This window comes from Glycine max, chromosome 8 (assembly GCF_000004515.6).
Source record: "Glycine max cultivar Williams 82 chromosome 8, Glycine_max_v4.0, whole genome shotgun sequence".
NCBI lineage: Eukaryota > Viridiplantae > Streptophyta > Magnoliopsida > Fabales > Fabaceae > Glycine > Glycine max.
This window is the reverse complement of record NC_038244.2, coordinates 19,278,574-19,293,438: the sequence shown is the minus strand read 5'-3', so window position 1 is coordinate 19,293,438 and position 14,865 is coordinate 19,278,574. Positions and strand designations below refer to the sequence as shown.

At 32.9% G+C, this 14,865-nt stretch overlaps 2 protein-coding genes across 4 annotated transcripts; both read right to left on the bottom strand.

Moving 5' to 3' along the window:
- Positions 1-260: 260 nt before the first annotated feature.
- Positions 261-2,089, bottom strand: LOC113002313 (serine/threonine-protein phosphatase 7 long form homolog). Its single transcript, XM_026129409.2, has 3 exons — positions 2,010-2,089; positions 1,848-1,932; positions 261-1,762 (listed from the first exon to the last, which is right to left on the bottom strand). The coding sequence occupies exons 1-3, from the start codon at positions 2,087-2,089 to the stop codon at positions 1,457-1,459; spliced, it is 471 nt and encodes a 156-aa protein (XP_025985194.2). The 3' UTR covers positions 261-1,456.
- Positions 2,090-6,044: 3,955 nt separating this feature from the next.
- LOC100793465 (CTP synthase) lies at positions 6,045-13,486 on the bottom strand. 3 transcript variants are annotated; one of them, XM_006585655.4, is made up of 22 exons: positions 13,171-13,486; positions 12,684-12,867; positions 11,932-12,011; positions 11,652-11,738; positions 11,498-11,548; positions 11,292-11,409; positions 11,002-11,058; positions 10,826-10,890; positions 10,536-10,619; positions 10,399-10,449; positions 10,249-10,311; positions 9,989-10,035; positions 9,780-9,849; positions 9,600-9,662; positions 8,439-8,528; positions 8,314-8,352; positions 7,939-8,166; positions 7,747-7,832; positions 7,538-7,586; positions 7,379-7,459; positions 7,195-7,288; positions 6,045-6,504 (listed from the first exon to the last, which is right to left on the bottom strand). In XM_006585655.4, exons 2-22 carry the CDS (start codon positions 12,856-12,858, stop codon positions 6,317-6,319), a joined length of 1,866 nt encoding a protein of 621 aa, XP_006585718.1. In that variant the 5' UTR covers positions 12,859-12,867; positions 13,171-13,486; the 3' UTR covers positions 6,045-6,316. The 3 variants fall into 3 exon arrangements, with proteins under 3 accessions (XP_006585718.1, XP_003531808.1, XP_014634690.1); XM_003531760.5 differs by having other exon boundaries at positions 12,684-12,847; XM_014779204.3 differs by having other exon boundaries at positions 12,684-12,841.
- Positions 13,487-14,865: the final 1,379 nt, after the last annotated feature.

Here is a 14,865-nt window from a genome sequence, read left to right as displayed (position 1 = left end):
TGCGTCCGACACATAGCCAGCAATTTCAATCGCAAATTCAACAACGCGAAATAAAAAGAGATGTTCAAGAAATTGGGTAAGGTTTATTTTATACATTATTTTAGGGTTAGGGTTTAGTTCTGAACATTTTAGGGGTTAGGGTTAGTTTTTTATTTTAAGGGTCAGCGTTGGTTCTTAATGGTTAGGGTTAGGGTTAGTTCTTATTTTTTAGGGTTAGGGTTTAGTTCTAAACATTTTAGGGGTTAGGGTTAGTTTTTTATTTTAGGGGTTAGGGTTAGTTCTTAATTGTTAGGGTTAGGGCTAGTTTTTTTATTTTAGGGTTAGGGTTTAGTTCTGAACATTTTAGGGGTGAGTGTTAGTTTTTTATTTTAGGGGTTAGGGTTAGTTCTTATTTTTTAGGGTTAGGCTTAGGTTTTTTATTGTAGGGGTTAGTTTTTGAGTTTTATTTGGTTTAGGGTTCATTGATTATTATAGTTTGATACACGACATAAATATTATCCATAAGTAAGCCTTAATAAACTGAATATCATACATTACGCCATGAATGTCAAATTGCAAATATACAACAAAGCCTTAATAAACGAAGACATGCAAATCATTCATTTTGGTGTCCATGATGTCGTGAGGATGTGCCACATGGTCGATCCCATCTTCGTGCTTGGCGATCAGGATTTCTTCTGCCCCGATGCCTCCCCGCTTTTTCTTCGTCAGCCTCCGCAGAAAATGCGTGCCGCAAATCAACACCGAATAAGTCACCCGTATTAGGTATTTGTCCCGATACATTCCATTGTGTTCCTAACGGGGCATTAGGTGTTGGAATTGGGTCATGATATTGCTGTGAAGGGGTCATTGTGGGCCATGAAAAATGAGTTTGTGTTTCCGCAACACCACCGAACGATTGCTGGCTTGCAGAAGTATCAGTGTGATGACCCTGAAAAGGATACTGATACATCTGTGTCGGATACTCAGCAAATGTTTGTGGCGTGTAATACATTCCATGATCACGCTCCGCCATTTGTTGGGAATATTCTTCCGCTTCAACAGTGTCCCTTCTTCTGTTTATCCCCTGAGTTTCAATACTTGACTGAAGCATGTGAAACTGTTGTGCAGGAAATTGATGCTCTGATGCGGGACCATGTGACACTGGCTCAGTGACTCTCTCTTGCTCTTTGGATAAAATTGTAATTTTTTCCACATAAGGCACGAGATCATCAAATGTGCATGTATTCCTCCCTTGAGGAGACACCATGTATTGTAATGCCTCTGCAACTTCACCCTGCATTTATAAGGGTAAGAAAATTAATGGCCATCATTAAATAAAAGTTCAAGTTAAAATTTGAAAACAATCAAAAAATACCAATGTAGCCGTCTTTGCATTTGCTGGGTCAACAAACATCTTTGTCTTTCGCCTATACCAGACCATGTAGTCCGAGTTAAAACTCAATAGGCCTTCTTGTCAGGGATAAGCGTCGACCCTAAATGCATGGCGATTATTCCATTGATCAATCATTGGGGCGAACAATTGCCCCCAATTTTCGTCATGTTTCCCTTTCAATGTTATGCCATGAATGTTTAAGGGTTGTGAAGGAGACTCTGGAATTGGTTGTTGCATCCCAAATTGTCTCAATACTCTGTCCGGTTGGTGCCACTCAATAACTTGGAAACAAATTAGTGGCACCACCGCGTACCACGCGAGACTTCCGACGAAACAAACGGGAGGCAACAGTGATATTACGGTTGATGGGTACGGCTCCCACACAAACTGCATATAACAACATAGTTATGAACATTTTAGTAAAATAACACATATAATTTTTTATTTTACAAATAGAATAACATGTTCTTACCTCATGACGTTTCATAATATCTAACTTGCGACGAAAAACTCTCACATCATCATTGCCGATATGTTGGTTTCCACGTCGCAGCCACCTACAAAGATTAAAATTTAATATATGCTAAAACCATTTATTCTATTGAAATGAAAGACGCTGCTAAAAATGACTAACCTATGCCCCAGTGGTGTATTTTCTACTTGGGAAGGAGTCCTCTTTGGAGCCAAGGTTGGACATCGTTCCCATGTCCACATTTGTAGTAAGATGCACATACCTCCGATTGATTTAGTTTTATAATTGGTGGCATTGCACATCGCTCTGTATAGAAAACCAACTACGGCAGCTCCCCATGCATATCTGCCACATTCTTCAAAGTCACGTAAAAATTGAAGGTATCTTAGCGAAACTTCCATGCACGGGCAAACCTTCGTACTTGTTCTTCGTCGTCGTCATTATTTATTTGGGCAAAATGGTGAGCCAGCCAACTTAATTTAACCACACTACCTCTAATTTCATCTTCTTGTGGTCTGACTCCCAATAATTCCTCACATAAATCAGCCCAATCAAGATTTGTTGGACCGATTAATGGTAAACCATCCACACTTATACCTAACAATACAGAGACGTCTTGGAGAGTAATAGTACATTCTCCGCATCTCATGTGAAAGGTATGTGTTTGCGGCCTCCATCTTTCTATCAGAGAACTAATTAATGAGGCACTTATTTTTAAGTACCCCATCTTCATAATCCAGGCAAAACCAGATTGTAGAAGAAAAGGAAAAATTTGCTCAGGAATTTGTTCTTCCCCTTGATACGTGGGGACAGCTCGTCTGATATGTAATTTTCTATCTTCTTCCCCATTTCAAACATGTTCTGAAACATGTTTAGGTTGCATCCATAATACATCAGCATCAATGGGGCCAGACTTAATGTTAACATGTGATGAAGATGATGATGAAGATGCCATTGCTACTACAAAAAAAAAAATATAATACATTATTTGTAGATAATATAAATTAAATTAAACTACACACATTTATAAAAACATTATTAAATATATAACAATAAATTTGAAAAAAATCAAACTGGCCAATTTTTAATATATTCTATACATAAATTAAAATACATGTGAACAAAACTTTAAATATATAATTTTTTTTCTACAATTAACAAAAAAATAATTGAATAAAATATGGACTAACAAATTATTTATAATACAAACCAATATTGAAATGCAAAAAATTATTTAAAAATATATATACAAAAATTATAATAATGTACAATCTATCATATATTTAATAACATAAATTTCATAAAACAATTAATATTAACCTACAAACTAAAACTAACACTGATCATATATATATATAACTAAAAACTAAAAATTATTAACTCAAACAATATTAACTTATTAATTCATTTATTTAAAACTATACTATCTATATATAACATACAAAAATATATAACACACAAAAATATAACACTAATAAAGCAAATTTACGCATCTCTAATATTACAATTATTTATTTACGTGTAACATGCTTAATATTATAAAAACTAAAAATTTATGTCTACCTAAAATTTACAAATATGTACGCTAATATTAATTTATACCTAATATTTCTACCTTATCTAATATTACGTGTGTGTCTAATATTTCTAAGGCTAATATTAAGTGTGTCGGAACGTTTGACTATGACTTACTAAAATATCATATATATACTACAAACTAACCTTCAAATATATACTACAAACTAATAACAGCATACTTATTTTTATACAAACTAACCTTCAAATATATACTACAAATCTAAAAATATATACTACAAACTAAATAATATTTTTATACTAACTAACCTAACCTAACCTACTCTTCAAATATCCGTTACTACATAAAAATTAATAACAGCATACTTATTAATTTATTAATAATAATAACTAACCTAACCTTATAATACCTATTAATCTTAATTAACCTAAACTTACAATACCTATCTAGCTAACCTATTATTTTAAAAATATTAACAAACAGAATATATAAATCATAAAATATAAATATATAAATGTTATTTAAAAAAATCACTTACCAGGCAATTAGGAATTATGAACTATGGAAGAAAAAAACTCAGCAAAAGCAAAGCACCAACAGCACGAAGAACACTCTAAGAAATTTAAGAATGGAGAAAAGCAAAGGTAAGGAAAGCAAAGATAAGGTAGAAGAAAAGAAGTGTGAATCCAAAGTTTACGTTCAAGTTATTTTATAGAAGAAAAGCGTATACAATGGTCAAATCCTACTCTACATCCCTAAACAATGCTGCTGCATCCCTAAACAATGGAGAGCAGAAGCCTACAAGCCTGAAAAGTTGAACTTCACGTGAATGGCTGTCTCGCCAGCACCGTGGGCGAGTCCCACGTGACCGTACCAGCTGGGTGTGTCACCATTCCCATTGGCGACACCCTCCTCTCTCCATCCTACGTGGCCTATATCACCACTGGTAGTGACGATACACCCCTCTCTCCAGCTTTGCCGCCACTGGCAATGGCGGGTTCAACCATGCCGCCAGTGGCAATGGCGGTTTCTCCCGAAAAACAAACCCCCTCCGTTATTTCTTTTGAAACAGACTCCATCCCATAAATAGTTTGTAAAATGAGCCCCCTTACGTAAATTTGCCTCACTTAATAATCGGATTTATTTTTTATAAAATTGAAAATTAAAAAAAGTTTGGATTTGATTAGGTTCTTAAAATCGATTTAAAATTGGTTCAAAATCAGTTCAGTTTCAAACTAATTTTTAAATCCAATTCAGTTTGGAAGTGATTTTAAAAATCGATTCACAAATCTGGTTTAAAAATTGAACCATTTAAACCAGTTCAAAATTAGTTCCTTTCGATTTTTTCTGGAACCGATTTTTGCATGCCTCTATCTCCAATGGAGATAGTGGGAGGAATGTAGAACTTAAAGAAATCCTAGTGACACAAAGTATTATTTCACTTGCAATGGAACAAGAACCGATGCTACAAAGCATTGTGGATCAGGCTTCAATTCAAGTACCACAAGAACTATGTAAGAGGCATGAATTTCTGCTCATCCAGGAAGGTGATGTGCAGCTTATTACAAAGCATATAACTTTCCGGATATAGATGATGATATCTAAATAGATGGATCTTATATATCTATATATCTATAAATAGATATAGATCATACAATGAAATACCGCACAAGTGGGTATATAGGAACCCGAATCTGCCAGTGCTTGTGGATCAAGATGAGCATGTAACTTATCAGGGGGCTATTATGTACATGCTATTAAATAATAAGCTAGATTCAAAGGATTTAACTTGTACATATTTGACATTTGTCAAAATAATAAAAACGAAAAATAGTGCTAGCATTTTCTAACCCATTTTTATTTACTGGATAAGGAAATAAAAATAAAAATGAATCAAAATATTGCAAAAGAAATTATCATATCAGCTATACAACACTCATTTCATACATAATTTTTAAGTGATAAAAAAATAATAAATTGTATTATCTTTGGATCCTTAACGAGACTTAAGTCCCGAAATTCCATCTATGTTGGTTAACTCACACTGATTCAATGAACATGTGTTTGGTTTAGTATTGTGTATAGGAAAATATTCTTGAATATCCTTTGTGTCTACTGTCTACAACTTACAAGATTGGGGAAATAAATCACACATTTTTTTCCTTACCATGATATTGAGTAATTTTTTTTCCTTACCATGATATTGAGTAACTCTTACTAAAAGTAAACACTAATCTTCGTTAAAAGTAAACTCTTACAAAACTGTGAATATTCCCCTCAAAAAAATTTATTCCACAGTAAATGATTATTTAATTAGTAACATATAAATCAATCCCTAATGTCATACAGTTGCCTGTGTAAACATTAACCATATTAGAAATCAAGACTTAAGTTAAGGGAAAAAACCAATTTTATTTTTTTTAAGAATTCCATCGATTTGTAGAATTCATTGGTTTCAAAATACAAAAACTGAGACCAAAATTAACAGGGGAAAAAATACTAAACATTTTACTCTACTTTTATTCTTTCCCTCAGGGAATCCAAAGTGTGGAACGCTCACGTGATGAAAATAATGGAACAAAGGATCATCTCTCCTATCCAAACACCACAGTACAAAAACTAGGAAGGGAAATTACGGTGCTTTATGAAAATTAAAATCATAGGCTACAACCATATTTTGATTTCATTGAGAACAAGTATCATCCACAAGCTTGGGTATTATATGATTGGATGGAACTTGGAAACATAAAAAGCAGTTAAATAATCAAAATTGCTTCATATGCTGGAGAGACAAATCCCCTTATGAGCTAAAAGTCCACTAGAAACTGTACAAGCTAACCCCGTGGACAAAACTGTCATTGGAGAAAAATCAAACCCACATTTGTAAGCAAAAAAGGAAAGAACCCAGATGATTGATTAACAGCTCCTCCCATCAACACACCCCATTGGTAGTTGTACTTGTATATACACCATTTAAGGAACTATTGGAAGATTTGAACCCATTATTTCCATTATGTGCTGCTGCTGCTTTCAACAATGGTGAGTGTATCCCATTTGTTAACTTGCTATAGCCATTGCTTGCAGGCACAATTGTCCTCTCACATGCTGCTGATATTAATCCTGTCACAATGAGGCATTCGTTCAGTGTATTGAATTTCTCTCGCTCGGACAAAATGCACCATAGATAAACTAACAATACAATGCCAACAATGTGGATGAATTAAATGAATAAAAACGGTTTAATAAAAAAAATACCTATTAAATGGAGCACAAGGAAGGTATTCAAAGAAATAATAATAGTTGCACATATTCATATTGTAGAACTCTCCATCAATTATACAAATTGAATAACCATCCAAACCACAAATTCAGTTAAAGGTGATGAAGAAGCAACTAAGCAAAAAATATGCACAAGAGGTATACATGTCTAGAAAACATAAATAATAAGAAGCATAGGGTAGACAAGTGACACCCCCCAAGTTTGTAGATTTCCACACCAAGTTTGGAACACTCGAATACAGATTCACAGTTTAAGTACCCAAGATGAATTTCTTATGATAGTGATGAGTTGGCAACAGTCACAATCAATGCATTAAATTCAATATATGGTTAGTACTAACAAGGATTTGAGCTCATCAGCAATAACCATAATAAGCTGTGGAAGAAAAATAACAGGAATCACTAACAACTTGGGATGGCAGAATTACACTTCACTCCCCAAAGAAGAACATCAATAATTTCATCATTGTAAAAAACAAACATCTTTAAGTTTAAATGAAAATAGACATGAAGTAACTCTGGAAAAAATACCTAAGAATAATGGAGAAGGTTTCCCTGGTCTGGACTTGAACTCAGGATGAAACTGAGCACCAATGAAGAAAGGATGACTGGGACATTCAACTATCTGCATTATATAATTCAAATTTTCATAAGGGAATACAAATATGTGGCAATTTCAAGATCCATGCCCTAAGGGTTTAAAGCAAAGACACACCTCCATGCGCTTCCCAGTTTCATCTTTGCCAACAAAAGATAGACCAGCACTCTCAAGTTGTGATATCATATCAGGATTAACCTGTACACAGCATGACATTATTGTACAATGTTGCATCTTTCACATAAAGGAAGCTTGTGCATGCAAAACACAATTTACCTCGTATCTATGCCGATGTCGCTCATCAACAAAGCTTGCATTACCATACCTATTCAAAATTCCAAATTATAATATCATAGATGTTATATCAATGTATGATGGAGATCAATATGATACCATTATAATTAAACTCTTATTATACAAGTGAATGAATCTTCTTGTTGGATCAAAGATTATAAAAATTTTCACATAAACACTTAAATACTTACAACTTGGCTGATTTGCAGTCAGCAACATGAAAGTAAGTTCTCCTTGAACCAAGACGCATAGTTCCCCCCATATGAGTCTTTGAACCCTATTGATAGAGAATACAAAGTTACAAATGATCTTAACTAAACTATACAGGGAAGAATATTATCGCAATATGAATAGAAATAAAATGGGCATATCCAGAACTATACTTCTGGCATAAATATGACACAAGGGTTTTCGGTTTTGGGATCAAATTCTGTGCTATTAGCATCATGAAGACCCAGAACAGATCTTGAAAACTCAATGACAGCAATTTGCATCCCCAAGCAAATGCCCAGATATGGAATGTTATTTTCTCGAGCATACTTGGCAGCAAGAATTTTTCCTTCCACTCCTCTGTCACCAAAACCTCCTGGAACTAGAATCCCATTAGCACCCTGTAACATAAGTTCATTTAGGGAACATCTTAAGATAATCTACATCTACAATTCAATACATTTAAAATTAAATTAATGCAGTATTGACACAAAATAAAGGAAATGCATTTAGTCTAAAACAGTCCAAATAGTAGAATGACTAAAAACCTTCAAAAGACCCCAAGCAGCTTTATATGCATCAGGATCCTGCAAGAAGTAAACTTATCAGAGATTTGGCATAAAGTAAAACAAAACAGTTAAATGACATGAAGAACAATAAAAAGATCAGTCACCTCTTTAGAGGTATCATCTTCGAGATGTTCAGCGGGAACCAAATCCACAACAAGCTTATGATTGCAAGCAGTAGAAGCATGCAAAAGTGCCTGCACAAAAGCACAAAGAATATAAGCCTCCGGAGACTGGAATATCATAGTTAACAGTTTCCTTAGAGTTGGTTCATATCAAAATCACTTGAATTGTGAAAATAACAATCCATGCCCAAAGCCATCAAAATCAATCTTATGATATATTATTGATATTTTCTGTGCATTTTAAGGAATAATGGCACCTTGGCTTATCCTAATAACAAGCATCACGTCCTTTTATATGGAAAGGGAAAGAATCATGGACAAAAGAAAAATGAGTTCATCTATAAAACCTGGTCATAAAGAAATACAGCATATTCCATTGGGGTGGGAGGCTGGGGTTGAGGGGGGAATACAAATTTAACATGAAAAACTTTCCTAGGTGCTTTTACACAAGTGAATCTCTGAATGTGTTGACTGACTTTGCTATTGACATTAAGAATGCAATTGCACGAAGAAAAGAACAAACATGATAGATCTTTTTTGTGCGTGTGATACATAATTAGTCATAATGTTACAATTCCCTATCAATTCTGAGAAACTGATGCTTCCTTTAGGTGCAAATCATAAATTTTTCCAATCTTTATCTACTTTTCTTATTTTCTTAAGATTGTGTTGGCTTTATGTCACAGTCAACCCAATCATTTCCCTAGACTGAGTAACAGTATAGTCGCATCACACACTTTCATAAACACTAATCAGTTTAATTTAAACAGTAACAAAATATTCCTAATCTCCATCAATCATTGCAAGTCACCCTGAAAGTTGCATAAAATCAGGTTTCCATGCATCAGAACTATAGGGTGATTTAAATACTGATTGCTGATGCTGATGATATTACTGCAGACCAGCCATCCTAAGTGTATCTATGCTAGAGAAAACAGAATCGGCACCAGAAATGATAAACCATTTGAACTCTAATAAAAGCAGCAGAATATAGGGTATTGAACATGACCAAATCAATACTTTAAAAGTCCACCATGCCTGTATTATCAAATTCTAAGAACTAAAAGGGCTAGTTATAGATATTGCAATGGGAGTTTTAATGTATTACTACCAAACATGGAAAATAAATTAGAGATGATGTACCTTCAGTACAGAAAGATATGCATCTGAGAGGTTAGTATATTTTCCCACCATTGCAATTCTAACCTGTGAAAAACAAAATAGTTGCACTCAGTACTAGCCACTATAGAGAGTTGAATATTGGAACTCATAGATTCATGAAATATTATTTTAGATGATATATTAGAAAATGTTGAAACTCACCATTTCATGAAATTTGTCATATACTTTTGTTGTCGCAATCCACTCCTTAAAATTAGGCTCTGTAGCAACACTGCAAACAAGACCATAATAATTAGTGGAATGACAGAACCACTTTAAGTAACAGCCATACCATAAATAATAATATACTCCCAGAACAACACTACATCTGCACATCAGGATAATCAAGAAAATGAGTTTGTCAAACAAACCCTCGCAGGTTTAATGTTTTCAGGATTGCCTCATGCGCCTTTTGGTCCTATTAGTAAAAGAATATAAAAAGGAAAAAATCTGGTTATTATATGAATCACATCACATAGTGAAAACTGAAAAATAATGCAATTCAACTCTCTAGGCAAAAGGATACTAAACCACAAGCTAAGCAATTTAAAACTTGGTAAACAAGGTTCCAGTAATACACAAAAAGACAACCACAAAAAGCAGTTTCAAAAAATACCACAGAATTACTTACTCTTAATAGCAAAGGAATGTGCCAAATATTTGGAACATCATAGAGAGTTAGTATGCTTGATGACTGCAGATACAAAAGTTTCCTTTGAGAATATATGCAATGATATAAAGTTAAGCAAGGTGAAAATTGTTGACATTTATATGATATTACCGGAACATGACAAAATTGAGAAAGTTTTTCCTTAACATTGTCATCAAGTTCCTGCAGATGATAAAACAAAAATATTCAATCATTATTATGTGGAACCAACAAGATAAAAAGAAAAAGTAGAAAAACAATAGAAAGACCTTTGAACTGCGACAAGCAAGAAGATTTGGGGTCAACCCTAACCCTCTAAGTTGGCGGACACTGTGTTGAGTTGGCTTTGTTTTCTGTATATTAAAACATTCAGTAAATAAATGATAATGTTAAATTGGTTTTTCGATTGCAATAACAGTCCCAATCCATTTATTAATGGTGAGACATATATCTAATATCATTTTATGTTCACAAATAATACTAAATACTTTTTCTCATTTATTTCTAATAAAAGCATGAATATAAATGTTTCATTGATAGCATACAGTTTGCAGTATACCTGTTCACCAACAACATTGAGAACAGGCACCAGGCTGACATGAACTAAACAGAAGTTGCCAGGGCCTAGAAAAGAGAAACAATAAGATAAGCAGGACTCTTTGCTGAAGTACACCCAACAGAAATTAGTCAATATAATTCCGAAGAATATGAGGTCTCAAGCATGACAATTATTACCTACACGGTATGAAAATTGGCCAAGTGCTTCAATAAAAGGCATAGACTCAATATCTCCTACATTAAACAAAAGTCATTTTAAATTAACATTGATAGTAAGAGATTATAGCATTTTCATAGTACTGCTAAAGTCAATACTATTTGCAGCCACTACTTGAAGTGAGAAATGTTTTAGCCCACCACACCCATGATTTTTATTTGTAAAATTAAAATATAGAAAAAGTGAATAATGTAGTATTGGAAATTAAATTCTACCTAAAGAAAAAAAATATCTAAAAATATTAATTTACCAATAGTTCCACCCAACTCAATAACACAAACATCAGCTGGGCCTTCTTTTCCATCAACTGGTATCTGTGCCACACACTCTATCCATTCTTGGATGGCATCAGTAATGTGTGGAACAACCTATACAATAAAAGGTGAAATCAGAACCAAGACACATTCAACCCACAACAAACGTATTTGGAGGAAAACCCAGAATGACTAAATACACCTGCACAGTCTTGCCAAGATAATCTCCTCTTCTCTCCTTTTCAATAACAGACTAAAGCATGAAAACCAAAAAACATTAAGAATTCATACACACCTAGGAAAAAAATAATTAATTAATTAAACAAGACATTTAAAAATAAGAGACAGATATCAACCTGATATATTTTCCCAGTTGTGATATTATTGTCACGAGTTAATTTGAGGTCCAAGAAACGTTCATAGTTTCCAAGATCAAGGTCAACCTTCAACCAAAATTAAAAATAAGACATGAATAGAAAGTTACCATGTTCCAATAACAGAAACCAATCACAAGATTGAAAATTCACATGATAATAGTTGATGCCATGTCATTAAAACTTAATCAATAAAAATTTCAGAGAAACAAGTAACTTGCATCCCATGACCATTAAAAAAAAGACAAAGTAATCTATTTACCTCACCGCCATCATCTAAAACAAACACTTCCCCATGCTCAAAAGGGGACATTGTCCCTGCATCAGTGTTCAGATAGGGATCTGCAAGAGATAGAAAGTTGAAACCACAACTAGAATAATTAAAAACAAACAGCATTATTTTGCATAACATCAAAAGATTAGTTTTATAACAAAGAAAGGAAACCAAGCTTTTACAGCAATGACCAGCTCAAAAAGCACAAGCTAGTCGTTTCCATTATACCAAATAGATACATTAAAAAGCAATCTCAATCAGTCCCCCCCCCCCCCCTAGGAGTTTACATTGTCATTCACCATTTTTATAAGCTTGTGTTCAAAAGTTCCAATTATTTTAAATTAACAATCAATTGCTTCTTGTTAGAGCTGGGAAAAAAAATATTATTTATAAAAAAAAAATCATCAATTCCCATACTTGCACAAAATGGAACAAAATAGCATGGAACGATGATTCATAACAAAATAAAATCATCATTCAATTGTTTGGATATTTTAAAATAAAATAAAACAAAAAGAAATATAAAAAATATACACAAAATAACTTCCCCCCATATCTACAAATTAGAGGAGAAAAATAAAGATTCTATAATAGAAAGCAATTTTCCTGTTCTATTCCATTTCATTTGTTTCAAACAAAAACCGCAACAACCAGAACCATTCTCATTCCATTTCATTTATTCTAAGAAAAGAGTGAAACAAAAAATTAAAATCCAAAAAGGGGGGAACAAGAAACAATACCAATCTTGATAGAAGTAACCCGAAAGCCGCAAGCCTGAAGGAGCACTCCAATACTGCTTGCAGTGACTCCTTTCCCAAGTCCACTCACAACTCCACCTGTCACCAACACGTACTTCATTTTTTTGTTCTCTCTAACGAAACCCCTCTTTCTTTTGTTTCTTCTCCTATGCAACATGCAAACACACTACACATGTCAGTAACCACGACACAAAACAACGTTAGCCACACACAAAAAACACAGTTTGAATTTAAATGACCCTTTTTTCTAAGATCCGCCACTTTCCCATATAACCACCAGAAACAACGAAACCAACAACAGAAACAAAAAAAACATTACACGTAAATGGGAACGAGATGGCGAAATACACACACACGGCAGTGACATTGCACAGACATGACCCACATGCAGAACCAAACAAAAAGGACAAAAAAATGTTACAAAGAACGAAATTTTACACCGAAAGAAAAGATGGGTTTGCGAGAAAACCTTCAGTGGCAACGAGGGGGCGCTTCTCTGTTACACGCAAAAACGGTTCTTTTTTTTCTTACGGGGATAAATAACAGAGGAAGAGAAAATGGGGTATCGGTGGCGCAAATTTGAAGGATTGAAATCTGAATCAAGGTAGGAATGGGGAAGTAGTGCGAGAGAATGTGAGAGAGTGGAAAGAGAAGGAAGAAGTTTGAGGCTTTGTGTGGGTTTGATGCCAAATGCGTATTGGTTGAACCCGTTTCTTCTTCTTCTTTCCCTCTCCCAGGTCCTCTTGTTTTTGTTTCAGGCGGCGGGTGAACAATGAAGCTGGCTTGCTCCTTTTTCAACTTATATAGGAAGCCAAACCCATAAAATAAAATCAAATAAATTAATAGATAAAATGTGTTTTATATTTTAAATATTTGTAAAAAAATTGCATTTAAATTTGTGTTTGGTAAAATATTGAATTGAAGGTAACTCATTTTTTTCTCAATTTATGGATTTACTTTTTTTTTCAGTTTTAAAACGCGTGAAGGGTTATTTGATGTCTTACAATCAAATACATACTTAAATATTATATTTTTAATAAATCTTAAACATTATGATTTTATTTTTTGCATTTCTAAATACATGATAAATTCCGTTTAATATACATTATTTTATATTTAAAATTATTTATAACTTATTTTTAGAGAAATTTGAGTAATTAAATAGTTTTTCTTATATAATAACTAAAAAAATGTAATAATTATAAGGTAAAAGATTGGAGGAGTTTTTTAGAACTTTAATTATTTTAATTTTTGAATGATTATAAATATATATAAATTTATTTTCTCTTCTATTTTATTTTCATTTCCTATTACATTATTTATCCCACTTAGGAATGACAAAAAAATTATATTCATAAATACTCTAATATCCCATTCAAGTATTAAAAATATACCTTAGAGAGGATCCTTATTAAGATATTCTTATATTATTTGTGATATATTTGTTGTTAGTGTTATTATCACTATATTATACCAACGGAAACATAAGCATTGCCCGTGTGTCCGTATTTCTATTATGCCAAAATTAATATTTAAAAAATTTCTTATTATGCATTATTGTTTATATTAATTTTAGTTTAACTGTTTTCTAAAAACATGTTTATTCATATGAATTTATTCTTTATTCCTCTGTTTTTATGACAATATGGTAAGTTGAAAACTAATTATGTCAAAATTTTCAAATTAATGAGCCTTGTTATTTGGTATGGAACTGATCACACACAAATTGCATGAAATAGGAAATGAACGACGGTTATTTCTTAAAATAAATAAATATTGATATGTTTAAATTTTTGAAAACACGTAAAACGTGATTTGACAAAAAAAATTATGTTGTGATATTAGATGAAAGTGCATTTGTAATAAAAAGCATTTTTCTAAATTAATATTATAAATATGTCTCTATTTATTTTTACTTTATTATTTTATTGTTTGCTAGTCAATGAAAATATTAATTGAAATAGATGCAGTAGGTTAACTAATGATGATTTGTTGTGTTTTTCATGTAGTTTAAATTATTAGTAAATCAGCCTCTCATATCAACATAGATTCAACTAAGTGATTTAAGTTAGAAGTAATTGCAGAGTTTTCCATGCTACTCTTGTTCTTTACATCTTTCTCTAATGCCCACCATAACAAAAGTTTTAAGGTTTAACATGACTTA